The sequence below is a fragment of the Ornithorhynchus anatinus genome, chromosome 5 (assembly GCF_004115215.2).
Source record: "Ornithorhynchus anatinus isolate Pmale09 chromosome 5, mOrnAna1.pri.v4, whole genome shotgun sequence".
NCBI lineage: Eukaryota > Metazoa > Chordata > Mammalia > Monotremata > Ornithorhynchidae > Ornithorhynchus > Ornithorhynchus anatinus.
Genome location: NC_041732.1, coordinates 56573619 through 56596253, shown reverse-complemented (window position 1 = coordinate 56596253; position 22635 = coordinate 56573619). Strand labels below are relative to the sequence as shown.

Sequence of the window (22635 nt, the reverse complement as noted above, 5' to 3'; positions counted from 1 at the left end):
GCGTGGCCGGCGGGGCGTGACCCGATAGGCCAAGTCCGGCAGGGGGCGTGTCCCGAGAGGGTGCGAGCCGATCGGAGCCGAGCGGCCTTCGGGGGCGTGTCCGGCGCCGGAGGAGGAGGAGAGGGAGGAGTCGGGCGACGCTCCCCGGGCGGTGACAGTCGGGCGTCCCCGGAGCCGCAGCGGCCGCAGCCCCGGGCGGACGGAGGAGCCGCAGGGACGGAGGGACGGAGGGACGGAGGGACGGAGGGAGGGAGATGCCCCTTCCCCTCTGAGAGCCCGGTGCGGCCCGACGCCCCCGCCCCGCCCCGCCCCGCCCCACGCCGCCGCGCAGCGCTTCGCACAGCAGAGCCGGGCGGCGGGGCCCGGCGCGCCGCCGACATGACGGTGGAGTTCGAGGAGTGCGTCAAGGACTCGCCCCGATTCAGGTGAGATCCCGCGGCGGGGCGGGGGGGGGGGGGGGGGCAGGGACGGGGACCCCCCCCCCCCACCCTTCCCCCGCCCCGGGGCCGCGCCCGCGCCGTGCCCGCGCCCCGGCCCGCGCTCAGCCACACAAAGGCGGGCACGCGCGGGCGCGCGCCCGCCCCCTCTGCCGGCTGTCATCCCTCGGCCGCGCCGGCTGCCCCCCGCTCCTCGTGGGTCCGAGGGGGCACCTGCCTCGGGGGGGGGGGGGGGGAGGAGGTGTCTGTGGGTGACAGAGAGACCCAGGGGACCATCCGAGTGTGCAGATGTCTCTGTGCGTGTGACACAGAGAGAGACACACACCCAGGGGACCATCCGAGTGTGCAAATGTGCGTGTGACACACAGAGAGAGACGGGGGGCGGGGAGATCCGAGTGTGCAACTGCCTCTGTGTGAGTGTGTCTGTCGGTGTGTGACAGAGACACAGGGGACCATCCGAGTGTGCAGATTGTGTGTGTGTGTGTGCGTGAGAGAGAGACAGGGGACCATCCGAGTGTGCAAATGTGTGTGTGAGAGAGAGAGACGGGACCATCCAAGTGTGCAACTGCCTCTGTGTGTGCGTGTCTGTGTGTGACAGAGAGACAGGACCATCCAAGTGTGCAAATATATGTGTGTGTGTGTGTGTGAGTGAGTGAGAGACAGGGGACCATCCGAGTGTGCAAATGTGTGTGTGAGAGAGAGAGACGGGACCATCCAAGTGTGCAACTGCCTCTGTGTGTGCGTGTCTGTGTGTGACAGAGAGACAGGACCATCCAAGTGTGCAAATATGTGTGTGTGTGTGAGTGAGTGAGAGACAGGGGACCAACCAAGTGTGCAACTGTCTCTGTGTGTGTGAGAGAGAGAGAGAGACCGGGGGACCATCCGGGTGTGCAACTGTCAGTGTGTGTGTGTGTGTGAGAGAGAGAGAGAGAGAGAGACAAAGATGGGGAACCCTCTGAGTGTGGAGCTGCCTTTGTGTGTGTGTCTATGCGTGTGTGAGAGACAGAGAACCATCCGAGTGTGTAACTGTCTCTGAGTGTGTATGTGTGCGTGTCTGTGTGTGAGATGGGGAACCATTTAAGTGTGTAACCCTCTGTGTGTGTGTGTGTGTCTGTGTGAGATGGGGAACCATTTAAGTGTGTAACCATCTCTGAGTGTGTGTGTGTGTGTGTGTGTCCGTGTGTGAGACGGAGAACCATTTTTGAGTGTATGTCTGTGGGTGTGAGAGCGAGACAGGGAACCATCCGAGTGTGTAACTGTCTCTGAGTGTGTGTGTGTGTGTGTGTATATGTGAAAGGGAGAGAGTGGGGGGGGGGACCATCCGAGTATGACTGTCTCTGAGGGTGTATATGTGTGTGTTTGGGAGGGACCATCTGAGTGTGACAGTCTCTGAATGTGTGTGTGTGTGTGTGTGAGGGCCGATGGGAGTGTGTGACTGTCTCTGAGCATGTGTGTGTTAGTGTGGGAGGGAGGGAGAGACACTCGTGTGTGTGTGTGTCCATCGGAGTACGCGACCGTCCGTCTGTGAGGCTGTGTCCGTGGGGCGGGCCGGAAGCCGGGCCGGGATCGATCGGCTCATTCCCGAAGGAGGCGCCCCCTCCCCCGATCCCCCTTCCCCATCCCCCCCCACCCCGATCCCCCCCCCGATGCCCCCGACCCGGAAACAGAAGCCGAACGAGCGGGGGGCGGGGGGTCCGTGGGCCTGCCCTGCCCGACCGTGGCCTGGGTACGCGTGCGCGGACGTGTCTCTGCACGTGCGCGAGGGTGCACGCCCGACGTCCGGCCAGGGGACTCTTTCCACTGAGCCACGCTGCTTCCGGGAGCAGGTGCTCTCCGTCTGTCTGTGTGTGTGCAAGTCGACAGATCCTCTCTGAGCGGGGCCCTTCACTGATAGTAATGATAGTGGTATCTGTTAAGCGCTTCCTACGAGCCAGGCACTGTCCTAAGCGCCGGGGTGGATACCAGCAAATCGGGTTGGGCACAGTCCCTTGTCCCAGCTGGGGCTCCCGGTCTTCATCCCCATTTTACAGAGGAGATCGTTGAGGCCCGGAGAAGTGAAGTGACTGGCCCGAGGCCACATAGAGGAGCAGCGTGGCTCAGTGGAAGGAGCCCGGGCTTGGGAGTCAGAGGTCACGGGTTCGAATCCCGGCTGCGCCGCTAGTCAGCTGGGTGACCTTGGGCGGGTCGCTTCGCTTCTCCGGGCCTCGGTTCCCTCATCTGTCAAATGGGGCTTAAAAAACTGTGAGCCCCACGTGGGACAACCCGATCGCCTCGTATCCACCAGCGCTCAGAACAGCGCTTTGCACACAGTAAGCGCTTAACCAGTACCACAATTTTATAGCAGAGAGGTGGCGGAGTTGGGATTAGAACCCAGAACCTCTGCCTCCCAGGCCCGTGCTCCGTCCACTAGTGGGGACTGATTTTTGTTCCGGGTGGGGTAGACTCTGACGTGTTTCTCCCCCCCCTCCACGCACACAACACCCACCCACCCCCCTCAGGGCTGGGATGCTCCCGGCTTGACTCTGCGGCGCCTTTGAGCCCCAAACTGGACAGGAGGGAGAAAGGGAGTCACCGCGGGCTTGGCCGGAGACCTGTTAGCCTGTCCCAAGCCCGGACCCCCGGGGCCAGCTCTGGCCGGGGCCTCGGGAGGGTCTCCGGGATGCTGGATCCGGTTCCCCGTCCCGGTTCGACCACGGGGATCGATGGGATGGAAGCGGGGGACCGCTGCCGGGGCTATTTGGGAGCATTCGGAGCGACTCTCCGGGCCCCCGCGGGAGCCTCCGGCTAGAAAGGCTAGAAGAGAAGCAGCGTGGCTCAGTGGAAAGAGCACGGGCTTTGGAGTCAGAGTTCATGGGTTCGAATCCCGGCTCGGCCACTTGTCAGCTGTGTGACTTTGGGCCAGTCACTTCACTTCTCTGTGCCTCAGTTACCTCATCTGTAAAATGGGGATTAAGACCGTGAGGCCCACGTGGGACAACCCGATTCCCCTGGGTCTACCCCAGCGCTTAGAACGGTGCTCGGCACCTAGTAAGCGCTTAACAGATACCAACATTATTATTATTAAAGCCCGTGACCAACGGGGACAGTCCTCTCGGCCAGGGGCAGGGCCACCATCGGGGAAACGTTTAGGGCACGGTGGACTCACCGGGCCTCTTGGGGGACGGAATATTCGGGGGGACCCCTGGGCTACCTGGAGCTGACCCTCCCTCCGATTTCCACCGGTTTCTAAATGCGGATTTGCAAGGTCCCGTCTGCCCGCCCGGTTTCTCTCTAAGCTGCATAACTGGGTGTCCGGACGCTGGGGTGTCCGGTCGGGAGGCGGGGTCGGAAGCCGGGGGGCCCGGCCTCTGACCCGTACGTCCCCCTGCGTCCTCCCCGGAGGGGGTTGGGGGTACGGGTGCTATTCTGGGGGTGAGGGGACAGGGCCTGGGTGGGGGGGGGGAGGGCCCCCCATGTCTCCACCATGTGGGGAGTCCAGGAGGCTGAGTCAGGCGTGCGAGGCGCGTGGGTGTCGCGTGGGCTCGCTGAGTCAATAGCTTTGGCACATTCGGTCCCGGGTGGCAGCTGTGGATGTCCCTCCCGCTGTCGGGCCTGGGGGGCGAGGGGACGGGGGGGCCGGAGGCCAGGACGCCTGGGCCTTCCGGCCTACTCGATCCCAGGTCCTCTCTGAGCCTCGGTTCTCCCCTCCTCCTCCTCCTCCTGACCCCGCACCCCTAAAGTGGGCCGGGTGGGTGGGGGCCGAGGGGACGGGGTGGGGGCGGGACACCTGGGGCGGGGGGGGACGGAGCCGACCTAGGGCGGCGGGGAGGGAGGGGAGGTGCCGCCCCATCTTTCTAGATCAGATGACGCGACGCCTAAGCGGGGCGACTCCGAGCCGGGTCACCTTGGGGCTTGTAGGCGGGATGGGGGGGCGGGGGTGTCCGCACGTGGCGAGGGACCCAGTTAGCCGGGGAAGGCGGAGTGGGTTTCGGAGGCGGGCCGTTCCCGGCGTCGGGAGCAAACAATCCGTCGAAGGCCGGTTGAGGCCGCGACGGTGAGGAAGAGGACGGTGCCGCTTTGCCGCCGGCTGGGGTGGGGGTCCGGCCCCGTGGCCGGACAGTTGGCCAGAGGCGTCCGGAGAGTCGGTTGCCCGGCTCGCCGCCGTCCGCCCCCGGGGAGGCCCTTTCCCGGAGGGGTCACGGGCGGGGAGCGGGCGCTGTCGGATCTCGGGGAAGGGGCTCATTCCACCGGGCTGCGCTCGAAGCCGACCCTTCAGGGAGTCTTCCTTGGTGACCCTCCCTTCCTGAGGGCCCCCGGCCCCGTCCGCTCCGCCGGAGCAGTATCTCCAAACGCTCGGCGAGGGGTAGCCCCAGAACAGTGGGGCATCCAAGCTGGGCGGGGTGGAGGGCAGGGAGCCAGGCGGCCGGCTCTAGCGGGTCCCCACACGCCCGCCAAGGGGGCGCGGTCCCGGGCCGGGCTGAGACTCTGCCTCGGCTCGCTCCCCGCTCCCTCCCGAGGCTTCGGATCGGGGATTTTCCTTCCTTGGATTTTCAGGGAACGGAGCCCGCGCCCACGCCCGCCCACCCTGACTCCAATCCCACCTCGTTCCCGTCATTTTGGACTCAACTCAGGCCCGTCTTCAGTCCCTCCCCGCATTACTCTAATCACCCCCCGACCCCGTGACGGCTGAGCCTCAGGGGTTGGGAACGGACCGTGCTGGGCCTGGAGAAATCCACCCGACTCCAGGAAGACCTCCCTGATTCATCTCTTCACTTTCTCTCTCACAAGCCCGACCCTCCTTGACCCACTAAGCTCTCTGCTGCCTCTGTGTGTGTGTGTGTGTGTGTGTGTGTGGGCAGGAATAAGCTCTCCCGATTGAATGATTGACGTAAGAGGATGGTGGGTTTCGTGCCCCATTCAGCCTGGGAGAGCCACACGGGTCAGCGTGCCCAGGGGCTGGCCGCGGGCCACGGAGGCAGAAGCCTGGAGGGGGTGACCCTCGTCTAATTTGAGGTTCGAGGGTGCCTGGCCGGCAAGGCCCGGTCTGTGACGAGATTCGGAGCGACCCCCGTGACCCCCACCTACCTCTTGCCCCGTCCACGGACGCTTCGGTATCGGCGGGGTAAGGGCGGGGGGGTGGGACGTCACGGTCGCCCTCCCTCCTCAAATCCAACAGACAGTGACTCTCCCCCGGCAAAGCCTTACTGACGGCGCGTCTCCTCCAAGAGGCCTTCCCAGCCTAAGCCCCACCTTCCTCTTCTCCCATTCCCGTTTGCGTCACCCCGTCTTGCTCCCTTTGCTCTCCTCTCGCTGCCCCCCGGCCCCCCAGCACTCACGTACGTATCTGGAATTTATTTATAGTAATGTCCGTCGTCGCCCCCCCACCCCCCGTCTAGACTGGAAGCTCACCGTGGGAGGGGACGTGTCGGTTTACTGTTGTACGGTACTCTCCTCAGCACTCAGTACGGTGCCTCAGCGCTCAATAAATAGGATCGGATGAGCGAATGAATGATCGAGTTTCTGGTGCTTTCTTCTCCGCTTTTTATTTCCCAGACAGAGTTCACCGGGCCCGGTCTCCCTTCTGTGGGCCTCCCTGCCTCTGGAGGGGCATTCGCCTGCTACCGGCCACGTGTGTCCTCCCTGCCCGCTGGGCCGTTTCAGGGTTTTCATCAGTATCAGGGCCTCTGCTCCCCAGAACGTGTCCCCGCCGCCGGTGGTCGGCTCACAGCAGCCCCCGTCTCCCCCCTCCAGCCCTGGTGAGCCCTGCTCTAGCGAAGGAGAGCTATCCCGGTCAGGCAGGCGGAGGTCTGGATGATTTGCTCCCTGTCTCCCCCTCACCCCACGGTGGGGGCGGCGAGACCCGATGTCTTTCGGTACAAATGAGGAGCAGCTGGCCGGGCTGGGCGTGACGGAGTCTCATCCGTCCGTCCGGAAAAAGTTGCCAAGTGGAGTGAATATTTAAGTCCCCCGTCCCCGTGGGGAGAGGAGCTGCAGCAGCCAGCAGCTGGGGAGGAGAGAGGGAGCCATGAGGGGGGTAGGAAGGGAGCGGGGAGAGGAGGAGGGAAAGCGAGGAACAGCAAATGGGGGGGGGGGGAGAGGGAGGAGGAGAGAGAGAGAGAGGCAGGCCGTTGTCTCCCTGTGAGGCCGACTCCCTCCTTTCACCCCCTGGCCACTACTGACCTAGTTCCTGTCTTTGAGACTTTTGAGACGCAGGGAGAACAGGGTGGAAACAACAGCAGGAAGGAGCAGAGCGCTCTCCCGGTCGGCACAAAGAGCCTGTGTGTGCTCCCGGATCCGGCCCCCCGGCCCCCCGGCCCCCCGACCGGACCTTCGGAAGGAGCCGGGGCTCAGGCCCGGGCCCCGGCCCGGCCTCAGCCTCGGGCTCAAGGCTGCGTCCGGCCATCCTGGACGGGGGGCAGGCGACGGGCGAGGAGGCTGGGCCGGGTGGCGGAGCTGGGGGTTCCCCAGGCCAGAGGGGGAGGGGGCGGAGAGACCAGGCCGGGAGAAGGAACCCAGGACCTAAAGGGAACCAGGTTGCGGTCTCCATTAAGATCAGGCAGCGCCACCGCCGCAAACCGGCTCTCTCCTCTCTGGCCGTGTGTGCTGGATTTCCGGAGCCGTGGCCGGGATGGGGGTTTGCCGACTGGCTTTCTGCAGGAGGATAATTATAAAAATTGGGGAATTGGTTCGGCGCTCGCTCCGTGCCCAGCACTGTGTTAAATGCTAGGGTAGTTACGGCCTACTAGTCGCTGGGCTGGGCTAGAGCTGGGGGACGGTGTGGGGGCTGGGCCCGAGGGGTGGACCCGGGGGCACGCTAGGGGCTGGGGCCGTGCGGGGGGGGGCGGAATTGGCCTGGAATCGGGACTGGGGGCCGGGCCCGGAGCTGGAGCCCAGCTCCAGGGGAACGGGCCATGCGTCGGTTGTGAACTGGACCAACTGGCCGATTCCAGCCAGAGACCTTGGGTGGGGCCGTGAGGGGCGGGGGAGGGGGACGTCTGACCCCTCAGGGACCTCGGGGAGGGAACCGTGTGGGCAGCGGGAGCTACACCCGGGGTCGGTGGGCATAGGGGCGAGGGGGATGGGGTCCCCGTGAGCTCCAGTGGGGCAGAGTGAAATCATTAACCCACTGGATCCGGCCAGAGGGGCGGTTGACCCTCGTGGCTTGATTCCAGGGTCCAAGACCAGGGCCCGGGCTGCCTTCTGACCGGTCGCCAGAGTGGCCAGTCGTCCAGGTTTAGGCTGCGGTAACGGTCTGGTTTCCAGCCACCCTGCCCTGCCGGGTGCTGCTGAGCACCGGATGTCCTCGTGGCCGGTATTTTTATTCCAAGTGTCCGGCCTCCTTCCCCTCGGCTCCCGCCCACGAATCCCGTGGCTCCAAAGCGATATCTGGTTGCCAGGGGCCCGGGCGGGGGATGTCACGGAGGCTCTGGAGCCCGTGGGAGGACCAGGGGTTCCCCTGGGGCACGCTGTAAATTTGGGTAGGTGTCCTCAAAATGGCGCATCTCACATCATAATTGTAATAATAACAATAAAAAGCATGATGGGATCTGTTAAGCACTTACTATGTGTCAGGCACTGTTCTAAGTGTTGGGGTAGGTAATAATAGTAATAATGATGGCATTTGTTAAGCGCTTACTATGTATCGCGCACTGTTTTAAGCGCTGGGGTAGGTACAAGCTAATCAGGTGGGACACGGTCCCTGTCCCACCTAGGGCTCACCGTCTTAATCCCCATTCTACAGATGAGATAACTTGGGCTCAGAGAAGTTAAGCGACTTCCCCAACGTCATGCAGCCGGCAAGTGGCAGAACAGGGATAATAATGTTGGTATTTGTTAAGCGCTTACTATGTGCAGAGCACTGTTCTAAGTGCTGGGGTAGATACAGGGTCATCGGGTTGTCCCGCGGGAGGCTCACAGTCTTCCTCCCCATTTTACAGATGAGGTGACTGAGGCACAGAGGAGTTAAGTGACATGCCCACCGTCACACGGCTGATAAGTGGCAGAGCTGGGATTCGAACCCATGACCTCCGACTCCCAAGCCCGGGCTCTTTCCACCAAGCCACGCTTAGAACCCGGGTCCATCTGGCTCCCAGGCCGGGCTCTATCCACTGGGCCACGCTGCTTCTGCGGGTCCAGCAACACGCACGCGATGACATCCCATCTGGTGTCCGTGAGCGCCATCCCAAGCCATTTGTCTCCTCTGCCTACCGCCTTCCAGCAGCTCTGAGGGTCAGTCCTGCGTGGAGGGGGGGGTGTGCAGGCCCACGTGCGTCTGGGGGTCGTGGGCAGCAGAGACTTGCGTTGGTGCTCGTGGTCGGCCGGGGGCCGCTGTGGTCGTGGAAGTTCCTGAGGGAGGAATCGTGCCGGGCAGGGGGGTAGGACCGGGGGTTGGGTTGGTCTGAGAAGCAGCGTGGCTCGGTGGAAAGAGCACGGGCTTTGGAGTCAGAGGTCATGGGTTACGAATCCCGGCTCCGACACTTGTCAGCTGTGTGACTGTGGGCGAGTCACTTAACTTCTCTGCGCCTCAGTTCCCTCATCTGTAAAATGGGGATTAGGCCTGTGAGCCCCACGTGGGACAACCTGATTCCCCTGTGTCTACCCCAGCGCTTAGAACCGTGCTCTCCACATAGTAAGCGCTTAACAAATACCAACATTATTATTATCATTATCTGCAGGTCCGATGGGCCCGGTTCTGGAAGGAGGGGCTGGTGGGATTTTGCCAGGGGACAGATGCCTCCGCCGCCTCGAAACCCCCCGGGGGACCACGGACCGACCCCTTCCGAGCCCCTGCGGCATCCAGCTCGCAGGCTCAGGCGGCGGCGAGGTCGGCGCCGACATCCGACCCCCGGGGCGTGGGTCCGAGAGGTCCGGCCCCACGGCCACTCAGAGGGCAGGACCCGGCTTCGGGATTGGGGAGGGCTGTGGGTTCCAAGTGTCCCGGCTCCGTCATTTGTCGGCTGGGTGATTTTGGGCAAGTCACTTCACTTCTCCGTGCCTCAGTGACCTCGTCTATAAAATGGGGATTGAGATTGTGAGCCCCATGTGGGACCGGGACTGCGTCCAACCCGATCTGCCTGCATCCACCCCAGCGCTTAGTGCGGTGCCTGACACCTAGTAAGCGTTTGACAGATGCCACAGTGATTATTATTATTATTAAATGTCCCCGAGGTGGACATCTCAGGAAGCCAGAGACTTCCCGGACTGGTGGGGATCCCTAGAGGTCATCCTGTCCGGTTGCCTGCCTCCGGCACTGTCCATCCCTCCCCCAGCTTACCAGAGTCTTCGGGGGCAGAGATGGAGCACCCCTTTTACGCCCACACCAGAAAATTGCTCTTTGGCCCCCCGATGAATGAGTGGGGGGGGGTGTCTCCTCTCTGCCCCCCGGGGGGAATCCCGGTGCCGATGGAGGTCGGCCCTTTGGCGGACGTGGGGGAGTTTAAACCAGAGCCCCCCAACTCCACCCCTGAGAAACTTTGGTGGTAAGACTGTGTCGGTGTGTGCCTGGGGCGTGGCAGTAAATATCTCAGCTTCTTTGTGGGTTTGGATGGGTGCGACTGTGTGGGTCACTGTGTGTCAGTGTGTGTGTGACTGTAAATGTGAGTGTGGGAGCGTCTTTTTCTATGTGTCTGTGTGTGACTGTAGTTGTGCGTGGGAACCTGCGTGTGTTACCGTAAACGACACGGCCCAGTGGATCGAGCACGGGCCCGGGAGTCTGAAAGTAATGCCGGCTCCGCCGCTCGTCTGCTGTGGGACCTTGCGCAAGACGCCTCACATCTCCGGGCCTCAGTTACCTCATCTGTAAACTGAGGATTGAGACTGTGATCCCCACTTGGGACAGGAACTGCGTCCAACCTGATTTGCTTGTATCCACCCCAGCGCTTAGGACAGTGCCTGGCACGTAGAAAGCGCTTAACGAACAGCGCAATTATTATTATTATAGTTATCGTTACTGTTTGTGACTGTGTGTCTCACACCATCCTTTGCAGCTCCTGTGGGAGCCCCCCGCCCCTGTTAGGGGATTCCTGAACATCTGGCCACATCTGTGAGGGAAATACTCACTCCCCACCTGTTCTCCCCTGTGCGTGTGTGTGTATGTGTCTGTCTGGCAGGAGAAGGAAGATTCCCCTTGATCTGAGTAGCGATGCTATCACCTCCACTTCACTACGTCCCAAATTGAATTTCTCATCTTCTCTCCTAAGCCCTCCTGTCTTCCCAGTTTCCCACTCCAGTCCATACTTCACGCTGCTGCCCAGGTCATTTTTGCATAAAAATGTTCAGGTCACGTCACCCTCCTCCTCAAAAAACTCCAGTGATTTCCCATCCACCTCTGTAACAAACAAAAACTCCTCACTCCTGGCTTTAAAGCAGTCCCATCACCTTGCCCCCTCCTACCTCACCTCACTTCTCTCCCTCTACAACCCAGTCCGCAAACTTTGCTCCTCTGCCGCTAACCTTCTCACTGTGCCTCCATCTCGCCCGTCTCACCGCCAACCCCTTGCCCAAGTCCTGCCTCCGGCCCGGAATGCCCTCCCTCCTCAAATCCGCCAGACCATTATTCTCCCCCACTTCAAAGCCTTACTGAAGGCCCATCTCCTCCATGAAGCCTTCCCTGACTAAGCCCCACTTTTCCTCATCTCCCACTCTCTTCTACGTCACCCTCACTTGCTCCCTTTGGTCGTCCCCCCTCCAGCCCCGCAGCACCTGTGTTCGGATCTGTCATTTTATTTATCTGTACCGATGTCTGTCTCCTCCACCTCTAGACCGTGCGCTCGTTGTGGGCAGGGAGTGTCGCTGTTTATTGTTCTCTTGTACTTTCCCAACCGCGTAGTCCAGTGCTCTGCACACAGTGAGCACTCAATAAATACGATTGAATGAATGAATGAACTGCTCCATCTCCATGGGCAACACCACCATCCACCCTGTGACCACAGCCCTGAAACCCACTACTTTCCTCCAGTCTCACACTTCCAATCTGCTACAAACCCTTGATGATTTTTCCTTAACACATTTCGCCGATCTTCTTTCTCCCTGTCCACTCATCCAACATTCCCCGGTTCAAGTTCTCGATCAGTCAATCAGTGATTTTTAGTGAGTCCTTACTGCGTGCAGAGCACCGGGCTGAGCACTTGGGAGAGTACAGTGCAACGGAATTGGTAGACATGTTCCCTGCCCACAGTGAACTTAGCGCCTAGAAGGAGCCTACTTCTAGCTCTCTTCGGATCACGATTGGGCTATTGTACTGTGCTCTCTCTGGCCTTCCCATGTCCAGTTTTCCCCCCTCAGCCCACGCTCCACACTGCCGCCCGGATCATCTTCCCGAAACGCCACTCGGTACACACCTCCTTTTGTCTTTTCCCGACCCCAGACTGTAAGCTCGTTGTGGGCAGGGAATGTGTGTTGTGTCGTCCTCTCCCAAGCACTTAGTACAGTGCTCTGCGCACAGTCAGTGCTCAATAAATACGATCGAATGAAGGAATGAGTCCCTCCGGTGGCTGGCCATCTCCCTCCGTGTCAAGCAAAGAGTCTGTGAGCTCACTGTGAGCAGGGAACGTGGCTACCCACTCTGTACTCTCCCAAGTGCTTAGTACAGTGCTCTGCACATTGTAAGAGCTCAATAAATGCCCTTGATTAGAGTGGATTGCCACTGACTCCAGGACTCTCTATCAATTCCCCCTCCCCACCTTTTCCCCTGCCCACCTTCTTTGCCCCTCCCAAGCCCCCTCCTGCTGTACCCCGTTCTCCTCTTGCCCCCATTTGGCCCTTTATTCGCATTGACCCCAGAGCCCGGAACTCCCTTCCCTACAGATCCTCCAGACTCAGCCCTCCCCCCCTTCAAATCCCTCCAAAAATCCCTCCTGCTCCTACTCTAACAAGCCCGCCCGACTAATCCTCACCACCCAAATCTCAAGACTTCCGCCTCCTCTTGCACCAATCTATGTATTTTTTGGGCCCGTCCCCAGCACTTGTGGCGATAAATGTGTATTCGACTGAACGTGCAATTCCATGGATTCTTGTTCTCCTGCTCATGAGTATTTGGAAGCCTGTTAGAGTGGAAACTCCTCAAGGGCGGGAAACGTGTTATGCTTCTCTTGTCCTTCCCAGCCACTTGGAAGAGAGGGTGCTGAATAGATACCTGCCGCTGCCCCCCCCCCCCCCGTTCCTTCATTCAATCATTCATTCAATCGTATTTATTAAGCGCTCACCGTGTACAGAGCACTGTACTGAGTGCTTGGGAAAGTACAATACAACAATAAACAGTGACATTCCCTGCCCAAAACGAGCTCACGGTCTAGAGAGGGGGAGACAGACATCCAAACAAATGAATAAAATGAGAGATATGTGCACAAGTGCTGTCGGGCTGGGAGGGGGGGAAGAGCGAAGGGAGCGAGTCAGGGCGACGCGGAAGGGAGTGGGAGACGAGGAAAAGTGGGGCTTAGTCTGGGGAGGCCTCTTGGAGGAGATGGGCCTTCAATAAGGCCTCGAAGCGAGGGACAGTCATTGTCTGGCGGATTTGAGGAGGGAGGGCGTTCCGGGCCAGAGGCGGGACGTGGGCCAGGGGTCGGCTGGGAGACGGGCGAGATGGAGGCACGGTGACAAGTTGGCATTAGAGGAGCGGAGTGTGCGGGCCGGGTTGTAGAAGGAGAGAAGCGAGGTGAGGTAGGAGGGGGTAAGGTGGTGGGCTGCTTTAAAACCCTGCTCCCTCTTCTCTCCCCGGGGGCACGCCCCTTCCTCACCTCCCACTCATTCCCCGTCCTGGGTCCACCGGTCTCGTTTCAGGGCGACGCTGGATGAGGTGGAGACGGATGTGGTGGAGATCGAGGCCAAACTGGACAAGGTCAGAGAGCAACGGACAGATGGTGGGGGAGGGACTGGCGGTGGTGGGTGGGGGGAGGGGGAGGCAGCAGTGGGAGCGGGTACCGGTCCTGGGCTTCCCTCCCTACCCGGGTTCACGACCCCGCCGCTGGATCTCTTCGCAGTTCAGAAAGGGCTCGGGGTGGCTGGGAGAGGGGCGGGTAGCGGGGCATGCGGGTGGACGTGCACGTGGGTGCGTGTGTGGATCGGGATCGAGTGTGCGGGACAGTCTGCGTTTATCTGGGCGGGAGCGGGCGGGTGAGTGTGTGTGAGAATTCGGATCGAGCGTACGTCTCTGGGTGCGAGCGTGTGTGAGCGTGTCAGGGCGTGCGTGCCCTCGAGTGCGTCTGGGGGTGTCAGCGAGTGTGCGTGTCTCTGGGTGCAAGAGAGGGCGGGGGTCTGGGTGCGAGCGGGTGTGTCGGTGTGAGTGAGCGAGAGTCGTCGTCCTGGGAAACCGCCACGTTGCAGCGCGGCGCTGGCTTCCTCTCCCGGGGAGCTGGCCGGAGTCCGGGGCTGTCTGGACTCCAGATGTCGGCAGCTGCAGCTGTTTCCTCCCCTTCCTCCCGTCGATGTCTGTGGGGCAGTGACGGCGGCGCGAGCCGCCGGCCGTCGAGGGCGGGCGGCGGGAGGCCAGGGCGGGCGAGGGAGCGAGGAAGGGAGCCATCCTCGGCCTGGAGAGATTGCAAGGGAGGAAAATATGAGCGAGCCCCCCCAGCCCCCCGCAACATCCCCCGGGTTCCTCTTTCCTCCCCGGACCACAGGCCTCGGGACCAAGGTGGGGCCTGAGAGCAGGGATTGGCCCTCGGGAGAGGAAGTGGAGATGGGGAAGGAAGAGGAGATTTCCGTTGGGGCGATGCCCCTGGCCCGGTAGCCCTGCTGTAAATCTCCTACCCAGTGGACACAGCCCCGCCTCCCTGCCGACCTTCCCTCCCTCCTCCCTCCCCGCTCCCCTGGACCCTGCCCAGCCTGACCGAATCGTTTTTCTGGAAAGTGGACGTCGTCCTCTCCCGAGCGCCGAGTCTAATGCTGGGCACGCAGTAAGCGCTCGACGCATTCCACGGATCAACCGTTTGGGCGGTGGGAAGGGCCTGCTGGCTCCCGGTCAGTAGAGAAGCCCTGCAGCCAAATGTGCCTGCGCTTCATCTCCCTCCAGATGGGGACTTATTTGCCTCTCATTCGCCTGCTGGTCATTGCCAGAGGGCTCAAATGGGGGCCTGGCCCGGGGCCCACCGGGAAGCTTAGCAGGTGGCAGGCTCAGCCTCAGCCCCGGCCCTGGCGGGAGTCGGGGTGAGGGGGTAGGAGCCGGAGCCAGGAGCCAGAGGCAGGGGGTGGGGAGAGGGATCCAAGGAGTCTGGGCTAGGAGCCGGGGGGCAGGAGCCAGAGACAGCTACGGGACACGGTAAAGGTGCCACAGGTATGGCCTCCAGTTGGCGAGACTAGATGCTCTGTCCCAGGGCCCCCAGGTCGGGGAGGTCACACATTCATTCATTCATTCATTCTATCGTATTTACTGTGTGCAGAGCACTGTACTAAGCGCTCCTTCAGAGCCAAGGAGGGCACCTGCCTGCCTGACTCCTTTCCCACTCCCCATTCTGCCTGCTCTCCTCCCTGACCCAAATGCCCTCTGGGCCCCTCCCCAAGTGTCCTCACCTTGTGCTGCCCCCGAGAACTTCCCTCCAGCCTGGAACAGCCTCTCCCCGTGAAACCTCTCATTCCTGATACCGTCCTTCCCCTCTTTCACCCCACAAATAGGCCACCTCTTTTTTTTTTTTTTTTAACGGTCTTTGTTAAGCACTTACTATGTGCTGGGTACCCTTCTCGACGCTGAGGTAGATACAAGATAATCAGGTTGGACACGGTCTATGTCCCACAAGGGGCTCACGGTCTCAATCCCCGTTTTCAGATGAGGTAACTGAGTCACAGAGAAGTCAAGTGATTTGCTCAAGGTCAGACAGCAGGCAAGCGGCAGAGTCAGGATTAGAACCCAGGTCCTTTTTTTTTGGCCACGGTACTTGTTAAACGCTTACTATGTGCCGGGCACTGTTCTAAGCACTGGGGGAGATACAAGTTGATCAGGTTGGACACGGTCCCTGCCCCACATGGGGCTCACATCATCCCCGGTTTACAGATGAGGTAAAATCTGACTCCTGGGTCCATGATCTCTCCACTAGGCCACACTGTTTCTCTAGGCCACATTGCCTCTCTTCCAGGAAAGCCCCTTTGGTCATCCCCGAAGATGGCCGGGGTGGGGGCCGGGGGACCCTCGGGTCAGACTTGGTGATGTCAATCACTGGTGGTTATTGAGCTCCTACTGTGTGCAGAGCACTGCCCTGGGGATGGGGATGATGATGTTGAAGGGGACAGTGGTGGTGATGCAGCGTGGCTCAGTGGAAAGAGCACGGGCTTAGGCGTCAGGGGTCATGGGTTCTAATCCCGGCTCCGCCAAATGTCAGTTGTGTGACTTTGGGCAAATCACTTCGCTTCTCGGTGCCTCAGTTCCCTCGTCTGTAAAATGGGGATTAAGACCGTGAGCCTCACGTGGGACAACCTGATTACCCTGTATCTCCCCCAGCGCTTTTAACAGTGCTCGGCACATAGTAAGCGCTTAACAAATACCAACATCATTATTATTATTATTATTATTATTATTACCCGGGTGGTGGCAGCGGTGATGACAACAGTGGTGATACGAGGGTGGCGGTGACCGGTGACGGTGCTGACAGTGACTGTGGCACTGGTAATTATGGTCCTATGACATGGCCGGGACCGGCAGTGGTGGTGACGATGACGATGTGATGATGGTTTTACGATAGTGGCGGCGACTGACAGTGGCGATGGTGATGGTGACGGTAACAGTGACACCGGTAATTATGGTAGCGTAACACCGGCGATGCCTGGCCGCGGCCGCAACAGCGACGACGGCGCCGGTGGCTTTCTGATACTGGCAGTGGCCGACGGTGCCGTCGACAGTGGTGATGGTGATGGGATGCTGCCGGTGACGGCGGCCGTGAGGGTGGAGGTTACGGTGAACGTGAATATGGGGATGGATGGAGCTGTGACTCCGGCACTGACTGGGACAGTGGCGTCGACGGTGCGGGAACAGTGGCGACGGTGGCCGTGATGGGGGCGACGGAGCTCCGACTCTGGGACTGACCGACGGTGGCGACGGACTGGCGACGGCCGGCGGTGACGGGGGCGAGGTTGGAGATGTGACGGGGACGGCGACTGTCGGTGGCGGAGGTGACAGTGACAGTAACACGCACCTTTCTCCCCACCGTGGCCGGCAGCTGGTGAAGCTCTGCAGCGGGATGATCGAGGCGGGCAAGGTCTACATCACCACCAACAAGCACTTTGTGAGCGGCGTCCGGGACCTGTCCCAGCAGTGCAAGAGCGACGCGGTCATCTCGGTGAGGGGAGACCGGGGGAGCAGGGACGGGGGGCTGGGGGGGTGGGGATGGGGCACATCCAGAACACCATCCAGACCTGTTTCTCAGTGAGGCGATGCTGGCGGGGCCGGGGGCGGGGGCGGTGAGGTGCATCCCGAACGCCTCCCTGGATCAGCTCCTGGACTCAATTTGTCACCAGTCAGGGGAGGGGCCGGGGGCTGGAGCTGGAGCCGGGGGCTGGAGTGAGCCGGCGCAGATGGGGACGGGACATAGGATTCCCCCTTCATGGACCCATTTCTCATCCCTCCCCTAAGCTGCCGCTTCTTTAAGCCTCAGTGTTCCCGTCTGTGACTGGGAGAGCAATGGGAGCCAAGCAACCTCTCCCCTGGCCCCCCACCCCGGTCTCCTTGCCCCTTTTGGTGGCTGGTGGCATCAGGCAACCTCTCCTGGCAGCTGGCCCATCCTGAAGTCAGGGTGGATCCCTCCTGCCCCAACCGGACCCTCTATACTACCCCTGGACAGGCCTCTCGGGGACCCGATCTCAGGAAAGTCCCAGAAGAGCCCCTGCCTGGTACCTGGGGTCAAGGGTCAACTTCCAACCGTGTGAATTCGGCTCAACCCCGGAACCCCCATTACCTCTCCGGCCTCCGGCTGCCTCTGGCCGACCTCTCCTTCTCTCTCTTTGCTCAGGACTGTCTGGACAAATTTGGGGACAGCATGCAGGAAATGATCAACTACCACATGGTAAGGGGCCTCCTCCCCTCTCCCCCGACCCTTCGCCCCTCCAACCTTCCCCGACTTCACCCTCACACTGGGGGGTCCGGGAACGGTGGCCCAACTCCCGTCCTCTGGAACCCCCGGTCTGGGCCTGGTCTCTCTTCCTCCCTCCCTGTTTCTATGGGATTGGTGACAGGAAGAGGGATAGAAGGAGTCGTGGGCGTGGTGATCGGGGTCAAAAGCAGGCTGTGGCGGACTGCCCCGGGGAAACGGGGGCCACTTGGGGGTGGAGGGCGAAGACGCGCGATTGCAGGGGCCACAACCAAATTGGCCTGAGGCTCGGACCGGCATCCCTCTCCCCTTGGCTGCCTCCAAGCCCATTGGGAACCTGAGCCCAAGCTGGAAAGAGGGGAGAAAAGCTGGGGAAGGGGTCGCAGGGGAAGCGAAACCCGACCCAGGGTGGGGGCGCAGGGGGGAAGGGAAGGGGCGTAGAGGGTGCCGAAAATACCTCGGGATATTCCAGGGAGACGACGGGGCTGGCTGCCGGGCCAGGTCAGGCTCTCGCCGCTCTGAAATAGCCATCCCTGCTGTCGCCCGACCGGCCGGAAAAGAGACAACTGGGGGCAGCGGCGGCTCCAAGTGCAGGGGACGGTGCGGGGGCAAGCTGCAGGAAAGGGGGTCCCGGCGGCAGGAAGCTCCAGCTTGGGTCTGCTGGGTCCCGCTGCGGGGGCAGGGCTGGGGAAAGGCCGGGAAGGGAAGTGGAGGGGTTGGGAGAGATCTTAGAAGAAGGGGCCCGGGAAACTCTTGGGGGCAAGGGGGTGGCTGGAGGGCCTCCGTCCAGGCTCGGAGGACCAAGAAGGGGCAGGGGAGTAGTGACCCCCGACCCCATCCGCCCCCATCTGGTCCTGCCTCTCTGGTTAATTCTGCCACCGCTAAGTATCCGTGAAGGAGGAGGAGCACAGAGTAAAGGTTCCCAGCCCCGGAAGGAGAGGGAGGGACGCCGAGGCTGGGGGATTCTGGATCCGGATAAATCAGGGGGTTGGCGAGGGGTCATCTAGCTCATCCCCCTGCCTCCACACCTGAAGCCCCTCCCTCTCCCCCGGCCTAGACTGTTGAGGGTCTACTTGGGCAGGAGATTCCCCTGCCCTCCCCGTCCTCCTCCTCCTCCCCTCAGGGATTAGAAGCCCTAGGGATAAAATCCGAGGGGCGTTGGCCAGCGGCCGTGAAGCTGGGTGGTCTGGGCAGGCGGCCTGCGGCCGCCGTTTATTAACTTCCAGCCCCTGTGTGTACCATGCAGGGAACCTCTGCTCTGTCTGCCCCAGGTCCGGCTGGGGTGGGGGGGTGGGTGGACTCTGTCTGTGGGGCGGAGGAGACCCAAGGACTCTGGTCCGGAATCAGGTCGCCTGAGTTCTCAGCCCAGCATGTTGTATGATCGTGGGGGCGGGGGGCAGTGGTCCCTTACCCTTTCTGATCCTCGCTTTTCCAGCCAGTATCCCAGAGCGAATCCTGCCTCCCCTGTCCCCCGAGAGATGGATGAGATCCCTCTCCCCCCACCCCAGCAAATAGGGAAACCGAGGCCTATCCTCGGAAAGAAGGGCCAGGGAGGATGTCCGCACTATTGGCCGTGGGTGGCCTGAGCCCACTGGACGGCCTCTAGCCTCCTTTCCCGCAGCACTGGGGGAGGACTGGCTGCAGCCAGGAGACTGACCCTTGGACTGCCCTGGTGCTGTCCCAGGGAGAGGTGGGAACAGGGCAGGGGGAGGTCAAACGAGACGCCACCTCTTGCTTGCTCCTCTCCGACACCCTTAGCCGGCCTCCGGGATCGGTGCGGGGAGGAGAAATCCCTACCTGGTGCTGGTGGGGGCCGAGGGCGGGGGACTGGGCTGCGGGCGGTGACCAGGGCCGGGGAGGGGAGTGAACACGCCCTGTGGGTTTGGGGTCATGCCACGCCTGGATCCCCTCTTCCCACTCACTGTTCCATTCCCTGGCCCCAACCCCTTCCCGCCCCTTCTAGATCCTCTTCGACCAGGCTCAGAGATCGGTCCGGCAGCAGCTGCACAACTTTGTGAAAGAGTGAGTACGGACGTCCACCACTCGGCTCCCCTCCTCCCTTCCCTCACCTGGCCCGGGCCCCGGGCTCCGGTCCCGCCCTGACCCCACCGGCCAGCCGACTGTTACCGGCCAGCGGCTATGAGCTGGAGCCTTGGACGGTGCGTGGGGACATGGGGAATGGCTGGAGGGGAGCCCGTCACCGGGCAGACAGCCAATTGAGAACGACACCCCCCCAACCCTTCCCCCGCCCTCAGCCCCTGTCATTTTCTCCTCCCCGAGCCCAGAGTTAATCTGCTTATGGCCAGGCCGGGCTGGCCAGACCGGGGTCAGTGCTGGACTTTCATTCATTCATATTTCTTGAGCACTTACTGAGTTCAGAGAACTGTCCTGAGTGCTTGGTAGAGTACAGTGCAACAATAATCGGACACATTCCCGCCCACAACGAACTTACAGTCTAGAGATGAGCTCTGAGACTTCCCCTCCCCCAGGGGGTGGGTTGGAAGAGGAGGGGAATTGTGTGTGTGTTGGGGTGGGGTGGTTCTCACCGCCAGCAGCCCACCACCCTGCCAGGGAGCCTCTGTGGGGCACGTTTCTGAGCATTCACTCCCCAGCCACAGTGCCAGCTAGCAGGGCCCTGGAAGCCCATCAGCTATTAATGTCCCAACAGTTGCATGGCCCTGCCCGTGCCAGTGCTTGAGAGGAAGGGACAAGGATTGGACCCAGGATCCTCCCTCACTCATCCCTCCACCAACACCCAGGCTGTGGTCCTGGAGGCAGTTAATGACCGGCACAGTCGATCGCACCCCAGGCTTCTCTGCCAGCTCTGGGCAGCAATCGATCAATCAGTCGATCAGCCGTATTTATTGAGTGAGTACTCTCTGCACAGCATCGTGCGAAGCACTTGGGAAAGTACAATAGGTCTATTTAGTAGACATCATCCCTGCACTCTCAGAGCAGTTGATATAATAATAATAATTGTGGTACTTGTTAAGCGCTTACTATGTGCCAGGCACTGTAATAATAATAATAATAATTATAGTAATTATGGGATTTGTTAAGTGCTTACTATGTGCCAAGCTCCGTTCTAAGCTCTGGAGTAGATACAGGGTTGTCTCACATGGGGCTCACACTTTTAGTCCCCATTTTACATCTGAGGTAACTGAGGGAAAGAGAAGTGAAGTGACTTGCCCATGGTCACACAGCAGACAAGTGGCAGAGGCGGGATTAGAACTGACGTCTTCTGACTCTCAAGCCTGTGCTCTTTCTACTAAGCCATGCTGCTCTGTACTAAGCACTGGGGTGGATACAAGCAAATAGAATTGGACACAGTCCCTGCCTCACGTAGGGCTCGCTGTCTCAATCCCCATTTTATAGATGAGGGAACTGTGGCACAGAGAAGGTGAGTGACTTGCCCAAGGTCACACAGGAGACAAGGGGTGGAGCTGAGATTAGAATTCTCGTCCTTCTGACTCCCAGGTCCGAGCTCTAACCACTGCACCGTGCTGCTTAGGTATGGACTGGAGAGGGGAGGTCAGCAGGGCGGTCAGCAAGGAGGCCGACGCAGTAGTCAAGGCAGGATTATGATGAATACTTGGGATGGCGGTTTGGGTGGAGAGGATGGGGCAGATTCTAGAGATGTCATGAAGGTAGAACCCATCAGAGTTGTTGATAACCTGAATATGTAGGTTGAACGAGAGATGAGTCGAGGGTAATGCCAAGGTTATGGGACTGTGAGATGGGATTAGGGGTGTTTCTTCAGTTAGGGGAAAGTCTAGGGGAGGACATGGAGGAAAATAGGATGGAGCAATGAGAGTCTGGGAAGTCCTCTAGGAGGAGATGTGATTTCAGAAGGGCTTTAAAGATGGGAAGAGCTGTGGTCAGCCAGATGTGAAAGGGGAGGGCGCTCCGGGCCACGATTGGGTGTGTTGGTGCGGGTCAGATGATGATTGTGTATGAAGAGGTGCCCCCTTTGATTAGGAGTACGGGGGTGAGAAGAGGTGGAGCCTTAATGGGCGGAAGAACCAGCCTGAAGCGGGGTTGGGCATGGCGGGTGGGGCAGGATGCCCAGAGAGGGAATGGGGCAGAGAGACACTAAATGTGGGTCTTTTCAGCTGCTTGGACATCCTCGGATCCGGTTGGAGACCTGGGGTGAGCAAGGCTGGGTATTCAGCCCCGACAGCTGTGAAGGAACTGTAGGTTCATCTCTGACGGTTGAAATGCGGGGGGCACCGGCCCCCATCATTCCCACAGCTAGAACCGAGAGGCCAGCAACCACTGCCCCACTGTTGGACACCTGGGAAATGCACGCCTACCATCACCTCTCAACCCTTAGGGGCACGTGTATGTGTGTGTGTGTGTACACGCGTGCATGTGCATGAGTGTCTGGGTGTACCTGAAAAGGCTGGATTGGCAGGAAGTGTCATAGGCTGGGAGTCAGAATCCCTCGTGAGAGGCTGGATTGGCAGGAAGTGTCAGAGAGTGGGGGTCGGACCTCCCTAGCAGGGGCTGGACAGACAGGAAAGAGCCTGGACTGCCAAGAATAATAATAATTGCAATGAATTTTAAGCGCTTACTATGTGCCAAGCACTGTACTAAGTGCTGGGGTAGAGTCAAAATAATCAGGTTGGACACAATCCATGGCCCCTGGGGCTCATAGCGTGCCTTAGTGGATAGAGCACAGGCCTGGGAGTCAGAAGGTCATGGGTTCTAATCATGGCTCCACCACGTCTGCTGCTTGGCTTTGGGCAAGTCACTTAACTTCTCTGTGCCTCAGTTACCTCATCTGCAAAAAGTGGAGATTAAGAGTGTGAGCCCCGTGTGGGAAAGGGACTGTGTCCAACCTGTTTAACTTGTATCTGCCCCAGGGCTTAGAACAGTGGTTGGCACATAGTAAGCACTTAACAAGTACCATAATTGTTCATTGCTATTAAGTAGGAGGGAGATCAGGTATTGAATCCCCATTTTGCAGATGAGGTAACAGGCACAGAGAAGTTATGTGACTTGCCCAAGGTCACCTAGCAAACAGGCAGCAGAGCTGGGATTAGAATCCAAGTCCTCTGACTCCCAGATCCTCTCTCTTTCTTTCGGGCCATGCTGCTTCTCACAAGAAGTGCTGTAGACAGGGGATCAGGACTCCCAGGGGAGGCTGGACTGGCAGGAAGTGCCATAAATGGTATTTATAAAGCGCGTACTATGTATCAGACACTGTACTA

At 60.3% G+C, this 22635-nt stretch overlaps 1 protein-coding gene across 3 annotated transcripts in view; it reads left to right on the top strand.

The window, feature by feature from the left end:
- The first annotated feature begins 298 nt into the window (after positions 1–298).
- ACAP3 (ArfGAP with coiled-coil, ankyrin repeat and PH domains 3) overlaps positions 299–22635 on the top strand; it is a 56458-nt gene continuing 34121 nt past the window's right edge. For all 3 annotated transcript variants that reach the window (XM_029065927.2, XM_029065926.2, XM_029065925.2), the window contains exons 1-5: positions 299–425; positions 13194–13251; positions 16556–16675; positions 17345–17398; positions 19386–19444. In XM_029065927.2, coding sequence (XP_028921760.1) covers positions 379–425; positions 13194–13251; positions 16556–16675; positions 17345–17398; positions 19386–19444 — 338 coding nt within the window. In that variant the 5' untranslated portion in view covers positions 299–378. The remainder of the gene's footprint in view (positions 426–13193; positions 13252–16555; positions 16676–17344; positions 17399–19385; positions 19445–22635) is intronic.